This window comes from Bubalus kerabau, chromosome 9 (assembly GCF_029407905.1).
Source record: "Bubalus kerabau isolate K-KA32 ecotype Philippines breed swamp buffalo chromosome 9, PCC_UOA_SB_1v2, whole genome shotgun sequence".
In the NCBI taxonomy this organism is placed as follows: domain Eukaryota; kingdom Metazoa; phylum Chordata; class Mammalia; order Artiodactyla; family Bovidae; genus Bubalus; species Bubalus kerabau.
The window spans coordinates 62,209,449-62,233,370 of NC_073632.1; the positions used below are offsets into that span (position 1 = coordinate 62,209,449).

General features: G+C 35.0%; 1 protein-coding gene across 1 annotated transcript in view; it reads right to left on the bottom strand.

The window, feature by feature from the left end:
• MANEA (mannosidase endo-alpha) overlaps positions 1 to 23,922 on the bottom strand; it is a 73,889-nt gene that overhangs the window by 6,307 nt on the left and 43,660 nt on the right. Inside the window, exon 3 of the mRNA XM_055535457.1 lies at positions 19,816 to 19,925. Within this exon, the coding sequence (XP_055391432.1) occupies positions 19,816 to 19,925 (110 nt within the window). The remainder of the gene's footprint in view (positions 1 to 19,815; positions 19,926 to 23,922) is intronic.

Below are 23,922 nucleotides of genomic sequence, written 5' to 3' on the forward strand. Positions count from 1 at the left end.
GATAGAGAAAAAATTATGATTAAAAATGAAAATGAAATAATAAACTGACTTAATAAACTGACTTACCTTAACCTTATTGAAGTTGACTTATATAGTTGAATAACAATGTGTTAATTATTGTTGTACAGTGAAGTGACTCAATTATACATATATACATTCTTTTTTATATTCATATTCTTTTCCATGGTGTACCATGGGACATTGAATATAGTTCTTTGTGCTATGCAGTAGGAGCTTGTTGTTTATCCATTCTTTATATAAAAGCTTACATATACTAACCCAACTTTCCATTCTATTTCTCCCCACCCTACAGCACCCAACAGTCTGCTCTCCATGTCTGTGATTCTGCTTCATAGATGGGTTCATTTGTGTCATGTTTTAGATTCCACATATAAGTGACAGCATGTGGTATTTGTCTCTTTCTTACTTCATGTTGTATGATAATCTCTAGGTCCATCCATGTTGCTGCAAATGGCATCATTTCATTCCTTTTTAATGGCTGAGTGGTATCCCATTGTGTATATGTACCACATCTTCTTTATCCATTCATCTATTGATAAGACATTTAGGGTGCTTCCATGTCTTGGCTATTGGGAACAGGGCTGCTATGAACACAGGGGTGCAAGTATCTTTTTGAATTATAGTTTTGTCTAGATATAAACCCAGGAGTGGAATTGCTAGATAATATAATTATATTCAGTTTCTGAGGAACCTCCACAGTGTTTTCCACAGTGGTTGCACCAAGTTACATTCCCACCAAGAGTGTAGGAGGGTTCCTTTTCTCCACACCTTCTCCAGCATTTGCTATTTATAGACTTTTTGATGTTGGTCATTCTGACTTGTGTGAGGTGGCATCTCATTATAGTTTTCATTTATATTTCTCTAATAATTAGTAGGTTGAGCATCTTTTCATTCAGCTACTGCCATCTGTATTTCTTCTTTGGAGAAATGTCTAATTTAGACCTTCTGCCCATTTTTGGATTGGGTTGCTTGTTTTTCTGTTACTGAATTGTATGAGCTGTTTATGTATTTTGGAAATTATACCCTTGTTGGTTGCATCATTTGCAAACATGTTCTTCCATTCTTTAGGTTTCCTTTGCTATGCAAAAGCTTATAATCTAATTAGGTCTCATTGTTTGTTTTCATTTCTATTGCCTTGAGAGACTGGCCCAAGAAAATACTGGTATAATTTACATCAGAGAATGTTTTGCCTATGTTCTCTTCTAGGAGTTTTATGGTATCATGTCTTAAGCCTTTCAGCCATTTTGAGTTTGTTTTTGTGTATGGTGTGAGGCTGTGTTCTAACTTTATTGATTTACATGCAGCTTTACAACTTTACCAGTAACACTTGCTGAAGAGATTTTTCTTTGAATTATCTTCAGTTTCCTTTATTAATGTTTTACAGTTTTCAGGGTGTTAAGTCTTTCTTGGCAAGGTAAGATGTATACTTACTGAACACAGAAGTTGCTAGAGAATTCTAACAGTAATAATGTTTACTAAGTGCTTTCTCTTTTAAATAATGCTCTAAATATTTTATACTTTTTAACTTCAGTTAATTCTCACAACTCTATAAGGTAGTTACAATTAGTATCTCCATATGAAGCAAAGATAAGGCAGTTCAATGAGTTGTCACCTAGCCAGCTGGAGGCAATATAAGCAATCTGAATTCAAAGGGCAAATGTTTGATCACCTTGCAGTGGTTCATCCTATATACTTATTCCTTTTAAAAAATAAATAGGAATATATTCTATATTCAGATATATCTTTCTTTAAAAAAAGGCAAAACAAAGTATGATCTAGAAAAACCTGGATTCTTTTTTCATGCGTGAACATTAGGTTTACATTTAAATGCTGCTGCTGCTAAGTCGCTTCAGTTGTGTCCGACTCTATGCGACCCCATAGATGGCAGCCCACCGGGCTCCCCCGTCCCTGGGATTCTCCAGGCAAGAACACTGGAGTGGGTTGCCATTTCCTTTTCCAATGGATGAAAGTGAAAAGTGCAAGTGAAGTCGCTCAGTCGGGTCTGACCCTCAGTGACCCCATGGACTGCAGCCTTCCAGGCTCCTCCATCCATGGGAAGCCTACTGGAGTGCGGTGCCATTGCCTTCTCCAACATTTAAATGCAGTCAATAGCAAATGTCTTTAAATGACAGATTCTCCTATACAATTAAAATAGCATTTTACAAAATAACACACATTTAATATGTACTATTCAAATAATTTATAACAAAATTACTTAAAAATCAAAAACATATTATACTGAACAATAATTTTCAGAATACTCATTATTAAATACTCATTATTGATGTGGTTTATACATCACTACCATGATGATAGAAAGCAGAAACCAAAAATACTTTTAAAGTACTGTGCACAGAAAATTCAATTTTTCTAACCAAAAAAAGGTTATATATAAATCAAGAAAAACTAATTTTGGCTACCAAAACCATTCTGTAGGTCATTTATTACTAGCAGAATAGACTGTCATTTAAAGCAAAGATCATGTGTACTATCTACTTAAGATTTGCAAAACAACTATGAGAATTTTCATTTTTATTACTAATTTTACTGACTTACCATTAAAAATCTTTATGGAAATCTGATAAACTTATTGATAATATTTTAATTTTAGAGTGGTTCCTATGAAGCATGTATGGAATTCCAGACTTATGTGCTACTGCAATATAAAATGTCTTTGTTTTCAACTACCTTAATTAAAGTGAAATGTATTTTGCATTAATCAGTGCTACTAGTTCTCACAGAATTAATTTTAAAGTCAGACAACATTCCGGAGAAGGCAGTGGCACCCCACTCCAGTACGCCTAGAAAATCCCATGGACGGAGGAGCCTGGTAGGCTGCAGTCCACGGGGTCGCTGAGTCAGACACGACTGAGCGACTTCACTTTCACTTTTCACTTTCATGCACTGGAGAAGGAAATGGCAACCCACTCCCGTGTTCTTGCCTGGAGAATCCCAGGGATGGCGGAGCCTGGTGGGCTGCCGTCTATGGGGTCGCACAGAGTCAGACACAACTAAAGCGACTTAGCAGCAGCAGCAGACAACATTCAGTGTAACTCATTTCCCACTTTTAGTAAAATTTCAGTAATATTATACAAAAAAAGGTTTTCGTAGTAACAAAATATATTCATTTCTGCAGTATACTCTAAGTACTACTAGGGCAGACTTTGCAGTAGCTCTGATAGTTGCTTTTTAACTTCAAATGAAAGAAAATTGACAAGGATATTTGTATTTTCATACTCTTACATAATGTAACCTTGGATAATCTCCCTTTAGATGCAACACTTTCTAAGGAAGTTTCATTTTATATTAAAGGACACCATATTTAAACAAATATCCTACATTAAAATGAATCTGCTTGTAAAGTTGCAAACTATAAATGGCTTTCTTTCTATAAAATGCAGATCAATACATTTATAGTAATTCAAAAAGCTATTATTGATATACAACACTCATTATCCTTCATATTTCTAACTCATTAGTGGTAATAATATTTCTTTATAGGTTTAATTAATAATGTGATATATCACCATTTCACTATTCTGTTTGGAAAAAAATCTATTAGACTAATACTACCACTTTAAAAATGACAGAATCATATATATATATATATAAAATCAGATCTTTATAATATCTTTAGAAGGGGAAGTAAGAGTCATATAGATGCTTCCTCATTTCATGCTTCCAATTTTAACCATGCACCCAAAGTGAACCTTTTAAGTGAAAACCTGATGATCCTGGAGAGTGGGATTAGAAACATGATGGCATAAAATGTTCCTATTATTTATTCCCTTTTAAATCAACATATGAGATATTCATGCATGAGCAAAAGTGCCTCCGTGGTGTTTTTAGGACCTAGTGTCTTACGCCAAGGAACCCAGGAGTTGTCTCACCCACCGTGAAGATGATAAGAGACAAACTTCTATTTGAGCTGGGAAACAGAGGAGTCAGCCAAACTGCCTAGACTTTTGTTCCCATCAGGCAAAAACTGGGTCAGTGAAGACCCAGGCAGGCACTCACATATGAGACAGAACCTGCCGAAGTCCAATCCTCCCAAAGAGAGACTTCAGCACATAACTGGAGACCAAAAGTAAGTACATAAGTAAACAGATAAATGCTAGTTTGGTGGCAGTAGACAAACTTTCTAAGCATCCAGTTCTGCCCAAGGAAACACTGAGAGGGGAAAAGAAAGCTGGTAATTAAGTGCCTGGCTAAGTGCCTTTCTAGCTGGACTGGAAAGTGGCTGAAAAAATCCATTCTCTCCACCAGTACCTAGAGTACTAAGATATGAAATTTATAACTAGGGGAAGGGAGGATATTAGGAAAGATGCAAATAAGAACTTCATTTGGTGGGAAAGGGACTGTTCTTAGCAGAAGTCCACCTAGGAGCCACCGGGATTACCCTATTGGATCTGCAGGCACCCCCAATGTACCCAGTGCTAAACTCACACTTTACTGCCACTCTATGTTGGCTCCATGTATGGGTTCCCAGTGCCACTGCCAAGAGAAAGCTCCAGTAGAGTGAGGACGTGTTCAGAATCTACAAACTGGAGGTAAAGAAACTTTTTAAAAAGCAAAAGAGAGGGCAGAAATGCTTAAAAATTCACTCAAAAGAGGAAACACAGAAGACTAGAGCAGATACAAATTCACGAAAACAAAGTAAAAACTCTAATATCAACACTACAATAACATACCATCTGCTGAAGGCAACAAGAAAAGAGTGAAGGAGGCATCTAGTAATTCATATGCAAAAAGAAAAGTGCAAATCTAAAACACATAAGAAATATCAAGGAAACATGGCATCACAGAAAAATTATCTATTTCTAGCGGTCAAACTCAGAGGCACAGAATATTGCAAACTATCTGACAGAATTGAAAATAGATGTTAATCAACAGGTTACAAGAAAACTCAAGACAATTCAATAAAATCATGAATAATATATGTGAATAAAACAATTCTTTATTAGAGAGACTGAAGTTTTCAAAAGAATCAAACAAAAATTCTAGAACTAGATAGCATGCAGTACAGAGAATATTTAGCAGGGCAGAGAAGATGAAGATAGAATGACTGACTTGGAGGAAAATTTTGAAATCACATAAAGGAGAAGAGAGAACTGAAAGAGAAAAAAAGAGAAAAGATCAAAGAAAGCCTACATGATCTACAGATATTCATCCATATATCCTGAAAAATGTCAGGATAAATGGGATTCCAGACACAGAAGGCAGGGTCAGGGAGTTAAAGAAATAATAGATGAGAACTTCGAAAATCTGAGGAAAGACTTGGACATACAAGTCCACAAAGCTAGTAGATTATCCTATTCAGTTCAGTTCAGTCGCTCAGTCGTGTCCGACTCTTTGGGACCCCATGAATAGCAGCACGCCAGGGCTCCCTGTCCATCACCAACTCCCGGAGTTCACTGAGACTCACGTCCATCGAGTCATTGATGCCATCCAGCCATCTCATCCTCTGTCGTCCCCTTCTCCTCCTGCCCCTAATCCCTCCCAGCATCAGAGTCTTTTCCAATGAGTCAATTCTTCGCATGAGGTGGCCAAAGTACTGGAGTTTCAGCTTTTTAGCATCATTCCTTCCAAAGAAATCCCAGGGCTGATCTCCTTCAGAATGGACTGGTGGGATCTCCTTGCAGTCCAAGAGCCTTCTCCAACACCACAGTTCAAAAGCATCAATTCTTCAGCGCTCAGCCTTCTTCACAGTCTAACTCTCACATCCATACATGACCACAGGAAAAACCATAGCCTTGACTAGATGGACCTTTGTTGGCAAAGTAATGTCTCTGCTTTTGAATATGCTATCTAGGTTGGTCATAACCTTTCTTCCAAGGAGTAAGTGTCTTTTAATTTCATGGCTGCAGTCACCATCTGTAGTGATTTTGGAGCCCAGAAAAATAAAGTCTGACACTGTTTCCACTGTTTCTGGAATCCAAAATAAAATGAACTTGAAAACTCAGAGAGGAATGATGGTTACCAGAGGCTGGGCGGTGGGGGAATGAAATAGATGGTGTTTAAGAATATATTTGGGCTTCCCTGATAGCTCAGTTGGTAAAGAATTCGCCTGCAATGCAGGAGACCCTGGGTTCAATTCCTGGGTTGGGAAAATCTGCTGGAGAAGGGATAGACTACCCACTCCAGGATTCTTGGGATTCCCTTGTGGCTCAGCTGGTATAAAGAATCTGCCTGCAATGCGGGAGACCTGGGTTCAATCCCTGGGTTGGGAAGATCCCCTGGAGAAGCGAAAGGCTACCCACTCCAGTATTCTGGCCTAGAGAATTACCTGGACTGTACAGTACATGGGGTCACAAACAGTCAGAGACGACTGAGCAACTTTCACTTTTTACTTTCACTAAGAATATATACTTGCAGCTAGTAGATAATTAAGTTATGGAGATCTAATCTAACCATGATTATAAACAACAAAACTGTATTACAGCAAACTTGCTAAGAAACTAGATCTTAACTGTTCTCATCATGAGAAGAAATGATAATTGTGTGTCATGATAGAGAAGTATTAGCTATCAATGAGTGATATTACAATATAAATAAATGTTATAATTTTAAACTTACACAATTTTATGTCAATTATACCTCAGTAAAATTAAAAAAAAAAAGGCAAAAATCTGATACGCTTTTCTGCTTCTCAAAGCCGTCTACTCCCTGCTTCACTCCTGCGCACCCTCCATCCCCCACTGCAATTAGAACGAGGCAGATCGTCCTACTCTTATGTGCTGCCATCGTACTCCTCCTCCAATTACTTGTGTTTGTCTCTGACCACCACGAGATTGCAAGGTCTCAAGTACAAGAAGAATACCTTTCTTAGTACTACCAGCATCTCCAATAGTACCTGCCACATAGCAGACCCTGAATGATTTCCATGAAACAGACAACCATCAAATTAAATTCTAGGTATGCCATTTACATACCCCATTTAGGTAACATTCATAAAGTTTTCACCATAAATTCACTTTATTATATAAAGAGCAATAAGGTAAAAAAAAAAAAAAAAAAAAAAAAAAACGTCATAAACAGTGAAATGTTTTCCAAATGAAACTGAAAAATCTTTTAGAAAAGAACCATAGATGTAATACTCATAATTTTAAGTTTTACATGGTCAAAAATCTGCAGAAGCCTGAGTAGCAGACATTATGATGACTTCTGAGCAATAAGTCAAATAAATAATGGATGGTGATAAGTCAATAGTGTAAGAAATATAATTTATATATAAAGTAGAAAAAACTTGCTCTTTTAAAATATGATTTTATTTTAAAATAAATAAAACTTGCTCTTTTAAAATAAATTTATTTAAATGCAAGAACATCATCAGTGGCTGAGTTAGTTCTTTCCCCTATAATTCTGATTTTCTTTTACCTAGTTGGATAATTTAATTCAGTCAGGTTTAAGGTAATGATGTTTTACAGTAATAACAACCCACAATCTGAGTGTCTTCAAAGACAAACATTTGTTTACTACACATAGGTCTTTGCACTGGCTATGCTGGTTTTGTTCCAGACTATGGATCAAGTTCAGTTTTGCTCAATGTCTGTCATGCTGGGTCCCAGACAGAAGGAGCATGTGGGGCATGCTGTTCGCATGGAAGAGGAACACAACCATGGAAACACATAGTACTACTGCTCAGACATGGTATACATGACTTTTTTAACATCTCATTAGTCAAAGCAAGCCATCAGGCCAAGCCCAACATCAATGGGATGAGAGGTATATTTGCTCTTCCCATAGAAAAGAAGGAAAACAGGAATAGTTGTTGCTTCATCAAAAGATTATTTCACTGCTGCGTTATTAATGATACAGTGGTAAATACCCAGCTGTGAAATTTATAGTCTCTACAAAACCAGACTACTCAATGACAGTTAAAACTGCTATAATACTTGTTCTAGTGAATATGCAGGCAAGTATATAAAAGAGCAGATCGCTAAATCTTTTTGAAAAATCATGATTTACATTTCAGTACTGAGCGACTTTCACTTTTACTCAATTACTCTTCCAAAAGAAATTAGTGTACATTTGCAAAATATAATGTAGAATAACATTTTTATTATTGTCAAACATTTTTATTTTTCTTATGACTTAAAAGGCACCCACTAAATGACTTTCAGTTGAAGTTAATAAATCAAAATTGCAATCACAATGTATTTAGAGATGAATATTAAAGCATTATGTAATCAAAACTACTGAGCTATGACAAAAGCTTAACTGTGAGGCTAATTCCTTAAAAACTCTCTATTCCTAAACAAACAAAGAATGAAAATAAAAACATTTTCATCTCAAAAAATAGAGTAAAACAAACTCAAGCAAATTAAACACATTAATCAAGAATGAAGTAGATGATATAATCATTAGAATATTTTAAAAGTAAAATCATTGATAAATTGAAGGGTCATTTTGGGGGGAAAGGGGTGAAGTAAATCTATACTAATTAAATTGGGGGAAAGGGCAGATTATTTCCTTAGATTAGCAGGCAAAAAGTGTTAATAATGAACCCATTTATTTTACATTTAAGTTTTCAGGTGTGAACAGTTATGTGAATTTAGATCCAAGTTTATCAGCACAGAACTCATAATACTATAATTCTTCTATTTGTATCATATTGCCTTAGAAGTTTCAGTTATTCTAGTAAATTATTATCATTAATTAAACATTAACTTTCCCCCCTATTTGGAAGCAAAGCTTTTCACTCTTTACAGAAACAAAATTTTACTACAAACAAAATTTTCATCAAATTATAAAAAATGTTGATGGTGAACGTCAACACAACAGAAATCACACAAAAGTATAATAAATAAAACCATCTTATCACTTCATCCTATCATTCTACAAATGAAGCAGATAAGCCAAAAAGATGAAGTAAGTAATTGAAGATTCCAGAGTACTCAGCTGGGACAAGAACTCCAGTCTCGTGATTCCTGGTCTATTTTTTGGCACTGGATAGAGTTCATTTACCAGACACAAGGCCAAGAAATGTTTCTAAAATTTTTTCAAATTATTACCCTGACTGGTTCCATATTTTTCTGATCATGACATATACAATCTGAAGCACAGAGAAATTAAGTATGCTGGTGACCACACCTCTTGGCCACATTCTCCTTCTGCACAGAGGCTTTAAATAGAACTAGCCAGCTATCTCGGAGAAGGCGATGGCACCCCACTCCAGTACTCTTGACAGCTATCTTCATGCATCAGAACATTTCACTTTACCTTTAAGAATGTCCTGAAAGTACTAAAACTGCCACCTCTCTTGAATTGTGGTGGCTTCTTACTTCCCATCTCCCAGGATAACAGTAGAGCCTGGACAAAAAAAGTGGCCTTTGGATCTGTTTTATGGAAAATAAATCATGTTTGTCCAGAATCGACGGACTTCCCTGTACTCAAATGGTAAAGAATCTGCCTGCAATGTAGGAGATCCAGGTTCGATCCCTGGGTTGGGAAGATCCTCTGGAGAAGGGAATGGCAATCCACTCCAGTAATCTTGCCTGAAGAATCCCATGGACAGAGGAGCCTGGCAGACTACAGTCCACGGGATCGCAAAGAGTTGGACACGACTGAGCGACTAACACTATACTACTAACCATCCAGACTCAGACCTGATGTCTGTCTACTCACAGATTTCAAGCACCAATAAGAGCTCACTGAAAGAAACTGAGGACATGGCATATGACAGCTCTTGCCAGTCAGCTAATTTAAGAGATGCTTCCTTACCTTCAGGATTATAAAGTAGGAGGTTTCATTGACAGGAATAAAAAATTCTTGCCTATTTAGCTATTTCTCTTTCTCTAGAGTTCCACTTATATTCCTCAGTAGCTACCGAGTCTTTAAGCTGCAAAAAGAATATTAAGACTAATTTTCCACATTTTAATTTGGACATTAATATTTCAACTGGGATTCCGTATTATCTCTTAAAAGGACTTACTCAATTACCTGTATTGGACAAATCAGCCTATGTTCCATTTAGCTATATAAACTGCAAGAAGTTTTTAAGAGTGAGAACAACCTCAGGGCACATAAGTCTCTGGTTAAAAGATATTCTAATGCATGTTTTCAGTAAGATTTGCAAACACACTACACTGAAAAAGAATAAACTTGAAGAAAGAACAATTTGAGAAGTAGAATTATTAGACATGTAAATTAATGCCCAAGGACACAAAACAGCAGGGTAGATAATTCAAAAAACTAAACCAGTATCATGAAGTTAAGATCATAAATAAACATTCCTTTTACACCTCACTCTCAATGATTCTTGAATAACGTTAGATTCTCATATAAAATGACTTGTTTCTAGACCCTCTATTATTTTCACTGATCTCTGTGTGTATACTGATGCTAATGCCATACTCTTAATTTCTGTCATTTTAAAACACACTTTAGTATCTGGGAAGACAAGTTTTAAATGTTTAATAAACACTTTCCTAACATTTATAAACTTTGGAATAGCCTGTCAAATTCTTCATTTAAAATCTCACTGAAACTTTTATCTGGGACTGCATTCAATTTATAAATTATATTGAAAATGAAATACAAATGTTAGAGAGAATGGTTACTTTTGAATCTTTCCATAAAATTCATGTTTTCCCATTTATGTAAGTCTTTCATTTCCTTCAATAAAATGCTAACAAATCTTTGTGCATCTACTGCTAATGTTATTCTCAATGTAGTTTTTCCCATATTTTCTCTTGTAATATATGAATCCTATTGACTTGCATATTTCTTTGGTTCTAGTTACCTTACTAGACTTATTAAATCTAGTATATTTACAGGTTTTGTAAATATTTTCCATGTACAAAAATGAAAATTTTACTTAGAAAACATTTTTATATTTAAGTTAAACCACTTTGTTCAGACTTTCTATTACAATATTAAGTGACATTGACTATTGAGGCCGTTCTTGACTGATTGTGGTTTACTGAGCATTAATGTTTATCCATTAAGTATGGTGTTTGATATAGGTTACTAAAGAATATCCTTTATCAAGTTAAAGAATGTTGGTTATTATGAATTCTATCAGTAAAGAGTTTTAATTCCCTCAAAAGTTTAATATCAAGATAATCATGTCTCCTTTAAATAATCAATAAAACTTGATTTACTTAACACGTGCCAGTAACTAAGTGTTTCACATGTATTACCCTATGTAAGGTATTAATAGATTTTGTTACTTTTTTCACTGAGAAATGAGGAAACTGAAGCACAGCTAGTAAGTGGTTGAACTAGGACTGAATGCAGGCGATTTGGATTAAGATTTCATACTACTGAATCCACTCATAGATTCTTGTTAATAAACACTTCTCATATAAGTTTTATTTGGAAATTTTGCATATATTTTCATTAATGAGGTCACTCTATAAATTTCTTGTGCTATCCTTGTTTATTTTTTGAATCAGAATTGTGTTATCATTATAGAATAAATTTGCAAGTCTTCCTTGATAACCAGTTTCCAACATGGACACCGATGATCCCATCTCCTGATATTTCAAAACCTGTGCATTTGCCTTGCACACTGTATGAGGACAGGTTTATCAGCAGAAAAACCAATAAAATAGGGCATACGTGACAATCAATTCCTCAATTAGATCACAAAACACTGCACCTTCTACAAGCCACCTTCCACTGCACTCTCTCAAGCCATCATTATGGGAGAAGCCAGCAACCGTAAGGAGACATAGGGAGTCTTGTGGAGAGGCTGTCCACAAACTATGTCTCATATACCTGAAAAATTGTAAATCAACTACACTTTAATTAAAAAAAACAAACAAAAAAACCCCCAAAAGGACTGAGTCTCATTCCAACAGCTAAAAGAAAATAAGGTATGTCAACTACCACATAAGAAAACTTGGAAGTAGATCCTCTAGCTTCAGATAACTATAGTACCAGCCAACAGCTTGATTACAACCTTCTAAGAAATCCTGAACCAGACTCACCAGGCTAAACCACTTCCGGATTTCTGATCTTTAGAAACTGCGAGATACAAAGTCTTTGTAATTTTAAACTGCCGAGTTTTGAGGTAATTTGTTATAAAGCAATAGATAATGAGAAAACCTTCCACTGTATTTCACTACAAGCATCAACTGGTTCTGAAAGGTTGAATAGAACTGCTAGATAAGATCTGGTATTTGAGGAAGACATACATCCAATAAAAGTTTTCTAGGACATAAGTCAATTTAGATTTTTTAAACTTCTCTCTACAAAAAAATAAACTTTGTGTTTTCCAAGAATACTATCCATTTTTTTATATATTTTAAATATGGAAGTGTTGGTCACTTAGTCGTGTCCGACTCTTAAGACCCCAGGGACGTAGCCCACCAGGCTCCTTTGTCCATGGAATTGTCCAGGCAAGGACACTGGAATGGGTTGCTGTTTCCTTCTCCAGGTGATCTTCCCAACCCAGGGATTGAACCTGGGTCTCCTGCATTGCAGGCAGATTCTTGACCATCTGAGCCAGCAGGGGAGCCCATATTTTAAATATGGCAATATACAATCTTAAATGCACTTCTATCTCTATAGGTCTAGTATTCTCTTTCAAGTTTTGATATTATGTTTTGTCTATTTTTCCTTTTTTTTTTTAATCTTGCTAGTGGTTTATTTTATTCTTCCCCAGAGTGGAAAAATAATTTATCAAGGCTACCGATTTTGAAGGTCTTGTATTTATTTAATTAATTGCTTATGTCATCCTTATTAATCCCTCCTTGTAATTTTCATTTATTTCATCATCCATGTCCCACATTGGTATTGATAATCTTAGTGCTGTTTATTTTTATATCATCCTAAATTTTCACTTCTGATCTTTACTTTAAAAGAAGTGTTATTTTCAGTTATAATGTTATAATTAAAATTTTAGACAATTTTATACTAAAAAGTTGAAAAAAATGTTTGAGGGCTTCCCTGGTGGCTCAGACAGTAAAGAATCTGCCTGCAATGCAGAGACCCCAGTTCAGTCCCTGCATCAGAAAGATCCCCTGGAGAAGGAAATGGCAACCCACTCCAGTATATTCTTGCCTGGGAAATCCCACAGACAGAGAAGCCTGGCAGGCTAGTCCATGGGATCAAAGAGTCCAACACAACTTAGCAACTAAATGATTAATGAAATGTTTATTTTGGCATTACTTTTAATGTTCAGTTGAACTGAATATGGACAGAGAATGCAGCCTGTATGGTTATGTTTTTTTGTGAATTTATTAAGATTAATGTTGCTAACTACTACATAACCAATTTTTGAAAAGTATCCTTGGATTTTAAAAATAATTTCTATTCTTTTGCTATTCATTATAAAAATTTCCTTTGTAGTGCTATTCAAAATCCTTTTAATCATTACTTCTATTTGCTTCCATGATTCATTAATTTCTGAAATAAATGAAATTTTACCATAGTTGTAACACATCTTACTATATGGGTAGAATATACTTGATCTTATAACTGCCTTCAGACTTTCACCTGCATTTTTTAGGTACATGAGTGTATGAGTGTGTATGTGTGTGTGTACATACATGTATGTATGTGTATACAAGGTTTAAATTAAAATCCAATTTTGACAGATTTTTAGACAGTAGTTTGTTTTCTATCTTAGAAATATTTAAACTCATATGGTTAACAAAATGTATTTTTAGTAAATCTTTGGCATCCAAGACACTTAGATATGTAAATCTCACTAGATGGTTTAGTCACTCAGTCGTGTCCAACTCTTGCGACCCCCTTGACTGTAGCCTGCCAGGCTCCTCTGTCCACCGGATTCTCGAGGCAAGAATATTGGGAGTGGGTTGCCATTTCATTAGCTTTATAAAAGAACACTGCAATTCTCTCTTTTCTGCCATAATGAAAATAGAACATATACAGAAAAATATTAATAGAATGGAACATTAGCAAATTATACTCTAGATGAGGTTTGGAACTCAGAAATTTTTCATGAGAAAATATATTATTATAAAAGATTCTAAGTCATTATTTTCACATCAAGTTTTAATTAAAATGACTACTCCAAAAATTGCAATTACTCTCCTCATATCCCAAAGAATAATCCATGAGTATTTTATTATCAAATTGTCAATAATTTGATAATAAAATACCTTAAAATACCTTTAGAAGTTCTAGTTCTTGATAGCAATGTAGGGGGATCCATAACTTACCTCCTACCAGGGACACACCAAATCTACAACTATACAAGGAACAATTTTCTCTGAAAGAAATCCAAAAACTAGCTGAGTGACTCCTACATACTAGTGAAAAAAATAAAAAGACTGATACTGAAATGGGTAGGAGAGGCTGAGTCACAATCTAACTATAAACTCCACTCCTGGTATGGAGACCCACAAATAGGAGGAAAACACACAACTCTTGAGCTTCTTTTTGAGGAGCAAACAATTTGAACTCTATATCTGGTACCCCAACTTTTAAGACCTGCACCTGAGCAACAAATACCTAAAACATTTAACTTTGTTAGTTAACAAGGCTTGTGTCCAGGATACACACAAGGCTATAGCGAACTCAGAAAAATTACATAGACAGTTCATGAGGATTCACTATGCCAACACCCAAGGCCCAGCAAAAAGACAGACAATTAAAATTGCCTAGTCTTTCTGTAAAAGAGACTTAGACACTTATATTAAAGCTTCAGTTTAAGTGGCAGGCATCTAATTTAGGGCATACCTAGAAGCTTACTGAATACTCTCCAAAGACCAAGAAGGCTGGCAAAAGCCACATTGGTGTCCTCTTCCATCTCACTCCAGGTCACCGGTATCTCCCAGAAAGAAACTTGCGCACATGTCTGGTGGCCTGGTTTTTGCTGCTGCAGCTAAGGAGGTACTACCTTGATCATCTGGCTCTGGCTGTCACAGTGGTTAGCATTTGTCAGCCCCACAGGACTGCAACAAATGGAGAAAGAGAACATAAGCAGCAACAACTCAGTGGACAAAGCAGAGAGGTAACAGACAGGCATCCAATCTTTCTGTGAAAGAGGACTATTGTCCTATTTTCATAGATTTGGCCTGAGGGGAGGGCATCAAATTAAACACAAGTCTAGGGCCAGCTGCAATCTCGGGAACGAACTGGACATCAACTTCACAAGGACCCTGTGCCCAGCCCCAGGTCACTGGTTATCTCTGAGAAAGGAGCTGCTGCCCATATTTGGTGCACCAACTTTTGTGGTTGCTGTCCAGAAGAAATAACCCTTGATGCCTGGCTCTAGTGGCTGGTGGGTCTTGAGTTCATGGATCTATTTGGATGACACAAAGGAAGAAATGGTTCTTAACTATCATGCAGGACTCCGTACACAGAGAGCAGAGTGAAAGGTCCATCTCCCAGACGTCCATGGAAAGAGGTGTCTAACTTAAAAGCTGCTGCCCAAAGTCTGGCCTGAAAGTTCCAACCAAGATGAATTTAAGAAGACCCACACTAATATATAATACAAATAAATTGTCAAAAGTTAAAGGACAGACTCTTTGAAGAAGCAAGAGAAAAACCTCTTATATAAAAGGGAACCTCTATAAGACTATTAGCATATTTTCTAATTGAAAAAATATAGAAGGGACTGGCATTTTAAAGCTCTGAAAAAAATTAAACAGCCAAAAAAGAATATTCTGCATAACAAAGTTATCATGCAGAGTTGAAAGAGATTTAAAAAGTTGTTCAGAAAAATAAAACATAAGAGTAATGACCAATAGTCCAGTCCTACAAGAAATGTTAAAGGGACTTTTGAAGATGAAACAAAAGGAAAAAATATAAGCATATAAACCTCACTGGTAAAAATTAAAATATAGTAAAATTAGAAAAAGCTAATGTAAACAAGATTAATCACTTATATAAAGTGCTAGCATGAAGGTTAAAAGACAAACAGTAAAAATAATTATAAGCACAGTAATTGTCAGTGAATAAGCAAGGTAAGATGATGTAAATGAAGACTTCAAAAATATAAAATATGAGTAAGTAAAAACATAGAGCTATAGACTGTTACCAAAGTTAATTTGTTGTCAACTTAAAATAGACTATTATAAATATAAATTGTTTTATGTAGGCCTTATGGTAACTATAGAGCAAAACCTAGAGTAGGGACACGACAGAAAATCATCAAATCACAAGAGTAGCAAGAAAAGTAGAAAGAAAAAAAAAAGAAATTATAAAAGAGCTATAAAATTATTAACAAAATGGCAAGAACTCCATACCTATCAATAATAAAAAGTCATCTTTATCTTACCCACAAGATTCTCACAAATGTACAAACATGTGTGTACAAACACACACAGACTGAAAACAAAGGGATGGAAAAATATATCCCACACTCTTGGAAACCAAGAGAAAGCTGGAGTGGCAACACTTATAAGAGACAAAGTAGAACATAAAACAAAGACTGTAATAAGAGACAGAGGAGAAAGAGGTCATTACATAGTGATAAAGGGATCAATATAATAAGAGGATAGAACATTTGTAAATATGTTAGCACCTAACATAGGAGCATCTAAATATAAATACAAATATTAACAGACCTAAAGAGTAAAACAGCCATACAATAATAACAGAGGACTTTAATACTCCACAGACATCACAAATAGATATATTTCTAGAAATACAAACTTCCAAGACTGAATCATCAAGAAACAGAAAAATCTGAACAGACTGGTAGGTAACTTGAAAGGAAATAATCAGTAATCAAAAATCTCCAACAAACAAAACCCAGCATCAGACAGCTTAACTGGTGAATTCTACCAAATATTCAAAGAAGAATTAATACTAATCCTATCAAATTCCTCCAAAAATTTGAAGAGAAGGGAATACCTCCAAACTCATTATATGGGACAAGCAATATGCTGATACCAAAAGCAGTCAGGACACCACAATAAAAGATAATTAAAAGCCAATAACCCTGATGAACAGAGATGCAAAAATTCTCGACAAATATTAATAAGCTGAATTCAACATACAACAAAAGGATCATACATTGTGATCAAGTGGGATTTATTTCCAGGATGCAAGGATGAATTGACACCCTCAAATCAATGTGATACACATTCACAAAATTAACCATACAATTCATATAAGCATCTCAAAAAAAGCAGAAAAAAAACATTCAACAAAATTCAACACCCATTCATGATACAAACTCTCAACAAAGTGAGTATAGAGAAAAAGTACTTCAACAAAATAATGGCTGTATATCACAATACTGCAGCTAAAATCAGACTCAAGGGAGAAGAGCCGAACGTTTTTTTCTCCATGATCAGCAACAACTTGGGGATACCTACTCTCACCACTTTTATTCAATACAGCACTGGAATTCATAGCCAGAGCAATAATGTAACAACACAACAAATGAAAGGCATCAAATTCAGAAGAAGAAGGAGAAAAATAGAAACTTTGTTGTCTCTATTTACAGACAACAATATGTTGTCTCCATTTACAGACAACAACATGTGACATCCTGAAAACTCTTAAGACTTCATTGAAAAACTTTAAACGAACAAATTCAGTAAACTTGCAGGATATAAAAATCAATATACAAAAATCTCTTACATTTCACTAAGAATGAATGAAGAAAGATAAATTCATGAAACAATTCCATTTATCACTGCATCAGAAGGAATAAGCTACCTAGAAATAAGCTTAACAGAGGAGGTGAATGATCTGTACCCTGAAAACTATGTGTTAATGACAGACATTAAAAAAACACAAGTAGATGTTAAGATATCCCACACTCGTGGATTGGAAGAATTAATATTATTAAAATATCCATATTACCAAAAGCAATTTATAGATTCAATGCGATACTAAAGGCATTTTTCACAGAAATAGAACAAACAATTCTAAAATTTGTATGCAACCACAAAAGACCCTACTGCTACTGCTGCTGCTAAGTCACTTCAGTCGTGTCCGACTCTGTGTGAACCCAAAGACGGCAGCCCACCAGGCCCCGCCATCCCTGGGATTCTCCAGGCAAGAACACTGGAGTGGGTTGCCATTTCCTCCTCCAATGCATGAAAGTGAAAAGTGAAAGTGAAGTTGCTCAGTTGTGTCCAACTCCTAGCGACCCCATGGACTGCAGCCTACCAGGCTCCTCCGTCCATGGGATTTTCCAGGCAAGAGTACCAGAGTGGGGTGCCATCTAAAGCCAAAGCAATCTTGAGAAAAAGGAATGATGTTGGAGGCACCATACTTCATTTCAAACTATATTACAGAACTATAGTAATCAGAATAGTTTGGTATTGTCATAAAAATACATAGATCAATGGAATAGAATGCAGAGCCCAGAAATAAATCCAGGCACCTGTGGTCAACTAATCTGCAACAAAGGAGCTAAGAATATACAATAGGGAAAGGACAGTCTCGTCAATAAAGAGTGTTGGAAAAACTGAACAGCCACATGCAAAAGAATGAAACGGAACCACCTTACACTATACACAAAAAATATCTAAAAATGGACTAAAGTCTTAAGCATAAGATCTGAAAACATAAAATTCTTAGAAGAAAACAAAGGTGGTAAGCTCCCTGAAACTGGTGTTGGCTGTGACTTTTTTGGATTTGACACCAAAACCAAAAACAACAAAAGTGAAAATAAACAAATGACACTACATCAAACTACAGAGCTTCAGTACAGCAAAGGAAACCACTAACAAATGAAAAGGCAACATAATAAATGGGAGAACATACCTGCAAACCATGTATCTGAAGAAGTGTTAATATCCAAAATATATAAATGAGTCCTATTAACACATTAGCAAAAACCAAACAAACGCTTTGAAAAACGTGCATCACTTCTGAATAGACATTCTCCCTAGAAACATATACAGAGAGCCAACAGGTATTTGAAAAGGTGCTCAATGTTACTAATCATCAGGGAAATGCCAATCAAAACCACACTGAGATATTGCCTTATACCTGTTTGAATGGCTATTATCAAAAAATAAGAAATAAGAACTGCTAGTGACCATGAGAAGAAAAGGGAACACTTGTTCACTTTGGTGGGAATATAAATTGATAAAGCCACTATGAAAATAGCATGGAGCTTCTTGAAATAATTAAAAATAGAAATATACTATCCTGCAATTCTCCTTCTGGGTATTTATCCAAAGGAAGCAAAAGCACTAACTTGAAAATACATCTGCATCATTATTTATAATACCCAGGAAATGGAAGTGCTTATGCTGGAAGCATCCATAATGATGAATGAATGAATAACGAAAAATGGTGTGTGTATATATATACACACACACACAAATATTATATTATTCAGTCAAAACAAACAAACAAACAAACCAGGAAATGTTGCCACTAGTGACAACATGAATTAACCCTGAGGGTGTTATGCTAAGTGAAATAAGTCTGTCAGAGAAAGACAAATACCATATGATCTCGCTTATATACGGAATCAAAAACAAAACAGCAATCACACACACACACACATATGCACACAAAACATAAAACAACCAACTCATAGATACAGAGAACAGGTTTGTGACTGCTTGAGACAGGGGGTGGGTAGTGTGTGAAGTTAGTTAAAATGCATAAACTTCCAGTTATAAAACAAGTAAGCTTCCAGGATGTAAAGTACAGCTTCATAACTATAGTTAATAATACTGCATGGTATATTTAAAACTTGCTAAAAGAATACAACTTAAAAATCCTCATCATAGCAAACAGACAAAAAAAAAAACAAAAACAAAACAGAACTATGTGTGGGGATAAAAGTTAACTAGACTAATTGTGACAGTTATTTCACAATATATACATATATCAAATCATTATGCTTAACACCTTAAACTAATCTAATATTATATCTCAATAAAATAAATTAAATACCTTCAGATTATATTTATGAGCTTTATCCAAAATAGTTGGCACCAAGTTATCAGTAGGTTCTCCATTCTCATCATTCAAATCAGGTGGGTACCAAGATAGGGCTAGTACACCTAATAGAAACAACCAAAAAGAAAATAAAAATAAACATAGGAACAGAAAAGACTACAGGTGTTGTTAAAAGAAAAAAAAAAAAAAAGGCAGACAAGGACAGTATTAACAATAAAAAGAAACATATTCAAATAATGTTATTTTGTAACTTTACTTAGATACCACTTATAGTTATTCGATTACTTTGTATACTCAATACTTTAACCTTTTTCTCAGGCATTAGTATCTTTTAATTAACAGATTTTAGTTTTTAAAATAAGTTTTAGATTTATTGAAAAGCTGTACAGAAAATAAGAGTTTCTGTATTCTCCTCTCCTACTCACCATCCTCCCATGCCATACAGTTTTTCCATTAATATTTACATCTTACATCAGTGTGGTAAATTTGTTACAACTGTGATGAACCAATGTAGATATATCATTATTAGCTAAAGCCCACAGTTTACATTAGGGTTCCCTCTTTGTATTGCACAGTTCTATGGCTTTTGACAAATGTATAGTGTCATGAACCCACTATTTATTACAGTATCACACAAGGATAGTTTTACTGCCTTCAAAACCCATTGCACTCCACTTAATAACTCCTCTTTCTTCTTTTCAATCCCCCAGAAAATAACTGATCTCTTCACTGTCTCTATATATTTTGTCTTTTTCAGAATGTTATATAGATAGAATCATAAAGTAACATTTTCAGACGGGCTTCTTATACTGTGAAATGTGCACTGAAGTTTCATTCATATCTTTTAATGACTTGACAGCTCATTCTTTTTATTGCTAAGTAACATTTCACTCTATCAATATGCTGTAGTTTATCCATTTACCTGTTGAAGACATCTATGTTTCTTAAAATTTTTGGCAATTATAACAATAAAGCTGCTATAAACATGTAAGTGCACATTTGTGTGTGGATCAGTATCACTTAACAGAAGACTCAGTGATTTTAAAATTACAGTTTATCCCTATAATACCTACTTGCTTTTGAACTAGTAAACTACAAAAAGAAAGTTTTAAAAACAATAAGCTTGCAAAGAAATTACTAACTAGAGGAAGAAATCTTTGAAATCAACTAATTCAAAGTCTCATTACATACATAAAGCAAGAGGCCACTAAAAGTATGGTGAAAGTGGAAGTGTTAGTAGCTCAGTCACGTCTGAGTCTTTGCCACCACGTGGAGTGTAGCCCAACAGGCTCCTCTGTCCGTGGAATTTTCCAGCAAAAATACTGGAGTGCGTAGCCATCCCTTTTTCTAGGGGATGTTCAGGAATCGAACTCAGGTCTCCCACATTGTGGGTAGATTCTTTAGTCTGAGCCACCTCTAAATCATTTAACAAACTCTTTATGACAAGAAGAAAAATACAATGTTATCAAAAGACAAGCATGTGGAAATGAAAATAGAAAACAATAAAGGCAAAGTTAGAAACTGGCAGAGAACTAAATTTAAGACTTAAACCTTGCGTTACCTACGTCATGTACAAACAGAAGGGCTTCCCCAGTGGCTCACTGATAAAGAACCTGCCTGCCAATGCATGAGGCATGGCTTCAATCCCTCAGTCAGGAATATCCCCTGGTGAAGTAAATGGTAACCCACTCCAGTATTCTTGCCTGGGAAATCCTGTGGACAAGGAGCCTGGCAGGCTATATAGTTCATAGGGTCACAAAAAGAGGTGGATACAACTTACCAACCAACCAAACAAAGCAAATACAAGAAAACCAATACAAACAGAGCAGTCCCACCTACAGAAACAAAACAGAACTTGGAGGTTAAGTTAACATAAAAAAAGGTATCTGTCCCCTATACAATTTTATGAAAAATATAAAAACAGCAACAAGAATACTGAGGCAGAAAAAAAATTATAATACATGGGGCTCCAGGGGAGCTTTTAGTTAGCCTTGAAAGCAGTCATTAAAAAAAAAAAAAACTGATGAGGAAACTCTGGAGACAACTGATCAAACATTTAAGCTGCCAATGTTCCCAGCTTTATAAGAAGTACATCAATTTCTTGCAATGTGATTGTAAACTTCATAAAAATTGATTGCAAAGTGTCACCAATGAAAAGTGACAATACAAATTTTCTCAACATGGGACCTATCGAAAAACCCTGGAAAAAAAAAAATGGAGAAAGAACATGAGAAAACAATATAAAGTAGAAACGTACAAAAGAAAGTTTATGCCACAGAGTTCAGAAAATTATGAACATGGCATGTTTCCATGAAATTAAAAGCAAAACAAGATTCCTGTTTCTAATAGTAGATTAGGATACTCAGACCAAAATTCCCAACAAAAACAAATTATTAAATAAAAATGGGAACAAAAAACTTCCAAAAGTCAAAGAGCTGAAGAAAGTAAAGAACTACCTACCTGTCTAGAATGAAGTGAAAATGTGAAGTCAGAGAGGTAACTGAGCAAGGAAGTCAGTCTGCCCTAAGCATAACTAGCAGAAGTAAACCAGCCGTCAAAGTCAGCAGATGAAATCCCAGGTGGACAATGCATGGGAAGTCCTCTAACCCCACAGAGAATGTAAAGTAGCTAGTATTTCCTACTGTATTGACAAACACAGATACAGCATATTTTCATTATCACAGAAATTTCTATTGTACAGCATTGCTAATACACTGATTCTACAAACAACTTACCAACTGGTTCTTGTCCAGTGATTTTTCTTCCTCTTTATTCTTGCTAGATATACTCTAAGGCTTAGGGAAAATGTTCCTTGTTCTTCCTTATCCTATTATTGTGTTTCAGCTGTTTTACTGTATCAATTATCACTTCTACATGTTGAATTATATCCCCATATCGTGCTCCATAATCCAATTTATCTTTGTACAGTGTATTTTGGGCTGTGTTACTCATGAGCTTTGAATAAGTAATGGCCTGGGAACCAAGCCAATGATGGTCCTACTTCGGGAGGGGAACTGGTCCTTATAAAATGGTAATGAATCCTTCAGAGTAACCTGAAAGGTTTCTCTAAAATATGTTGACCAAGTATCATTTATACATAAAATCTATTAGAGCATATTTCTACCATTCCAATTGCTAAGTGAAAAAGGATACTCTTTAAAGTCCATTCTTGGAACATTAGTATATTAAATGCAGATCACTTCATATAATGATCACGTCCTCCCTCCACATCACTTATCACAAGACCTTCAATATAAGTGAAACCCAACAATAATATTTTTGTTTAGCTAAGTGATTCTAAACAGGGTAATACTTAAGAATACAGGTAGGAAACAGACAGACCCAGAAAATTCAGTCCAATTTTGTCATTTGATAGATGTTTATCTTTAGGTAAGTTAGCCTACTTAAGTCTTCACATTTGTAAATGGGAATAAATTTAGTTCATAACCTAAAAGTCTATTTTAAAAATCATACATGAGAGAATGCATTATGCTGAGTGGGACTTCTTCCAAAAAGTAATTTAAAAAATTTATAAAAAGAATTATTAAATAAAATATTTAAGACAGTAAAATGGTAAGTAAATTTGTTTTTGTTTACCTCAACAGAGCTTGTCTTCCTCAACAGAAAGATAGTTTCTCTTATATATGGGGAACACAGTGCTTCTTTCAAACATCTCAAACATTCTTTCAAATTAAAGATTTCATAGAAAGAAAGGCAAAATGGAAATGCCGTTTCCATACATAAACACTACTACACAGGATGACAATTTCAAAAAAAATAAGACATTATAAAAAGCAAGAAAAATAATGCACAGTCAAAGCATTCAATAGAGAAAGACTGGGTCAGATCTGAAATAGATGCTGATATCATTAAACAAGGAATTTAAAATTATTATTATGATTTAATGTTAAAAGCTCTAATAGGAAAATAGTCAACATGTAAGGTCAGGTGGGAAATACTAGCAGAGAGATGAAAATTAAAAGAACTAAATAGAAATGCTGGGGGTAAAAAAACAAGCAAAAAAATCACTAAAGGTAATAATAAAAAATGCCTTCAAAAGATTCATGAACGTCAGAGCTGAGGAATGGGTCATGTAATTAG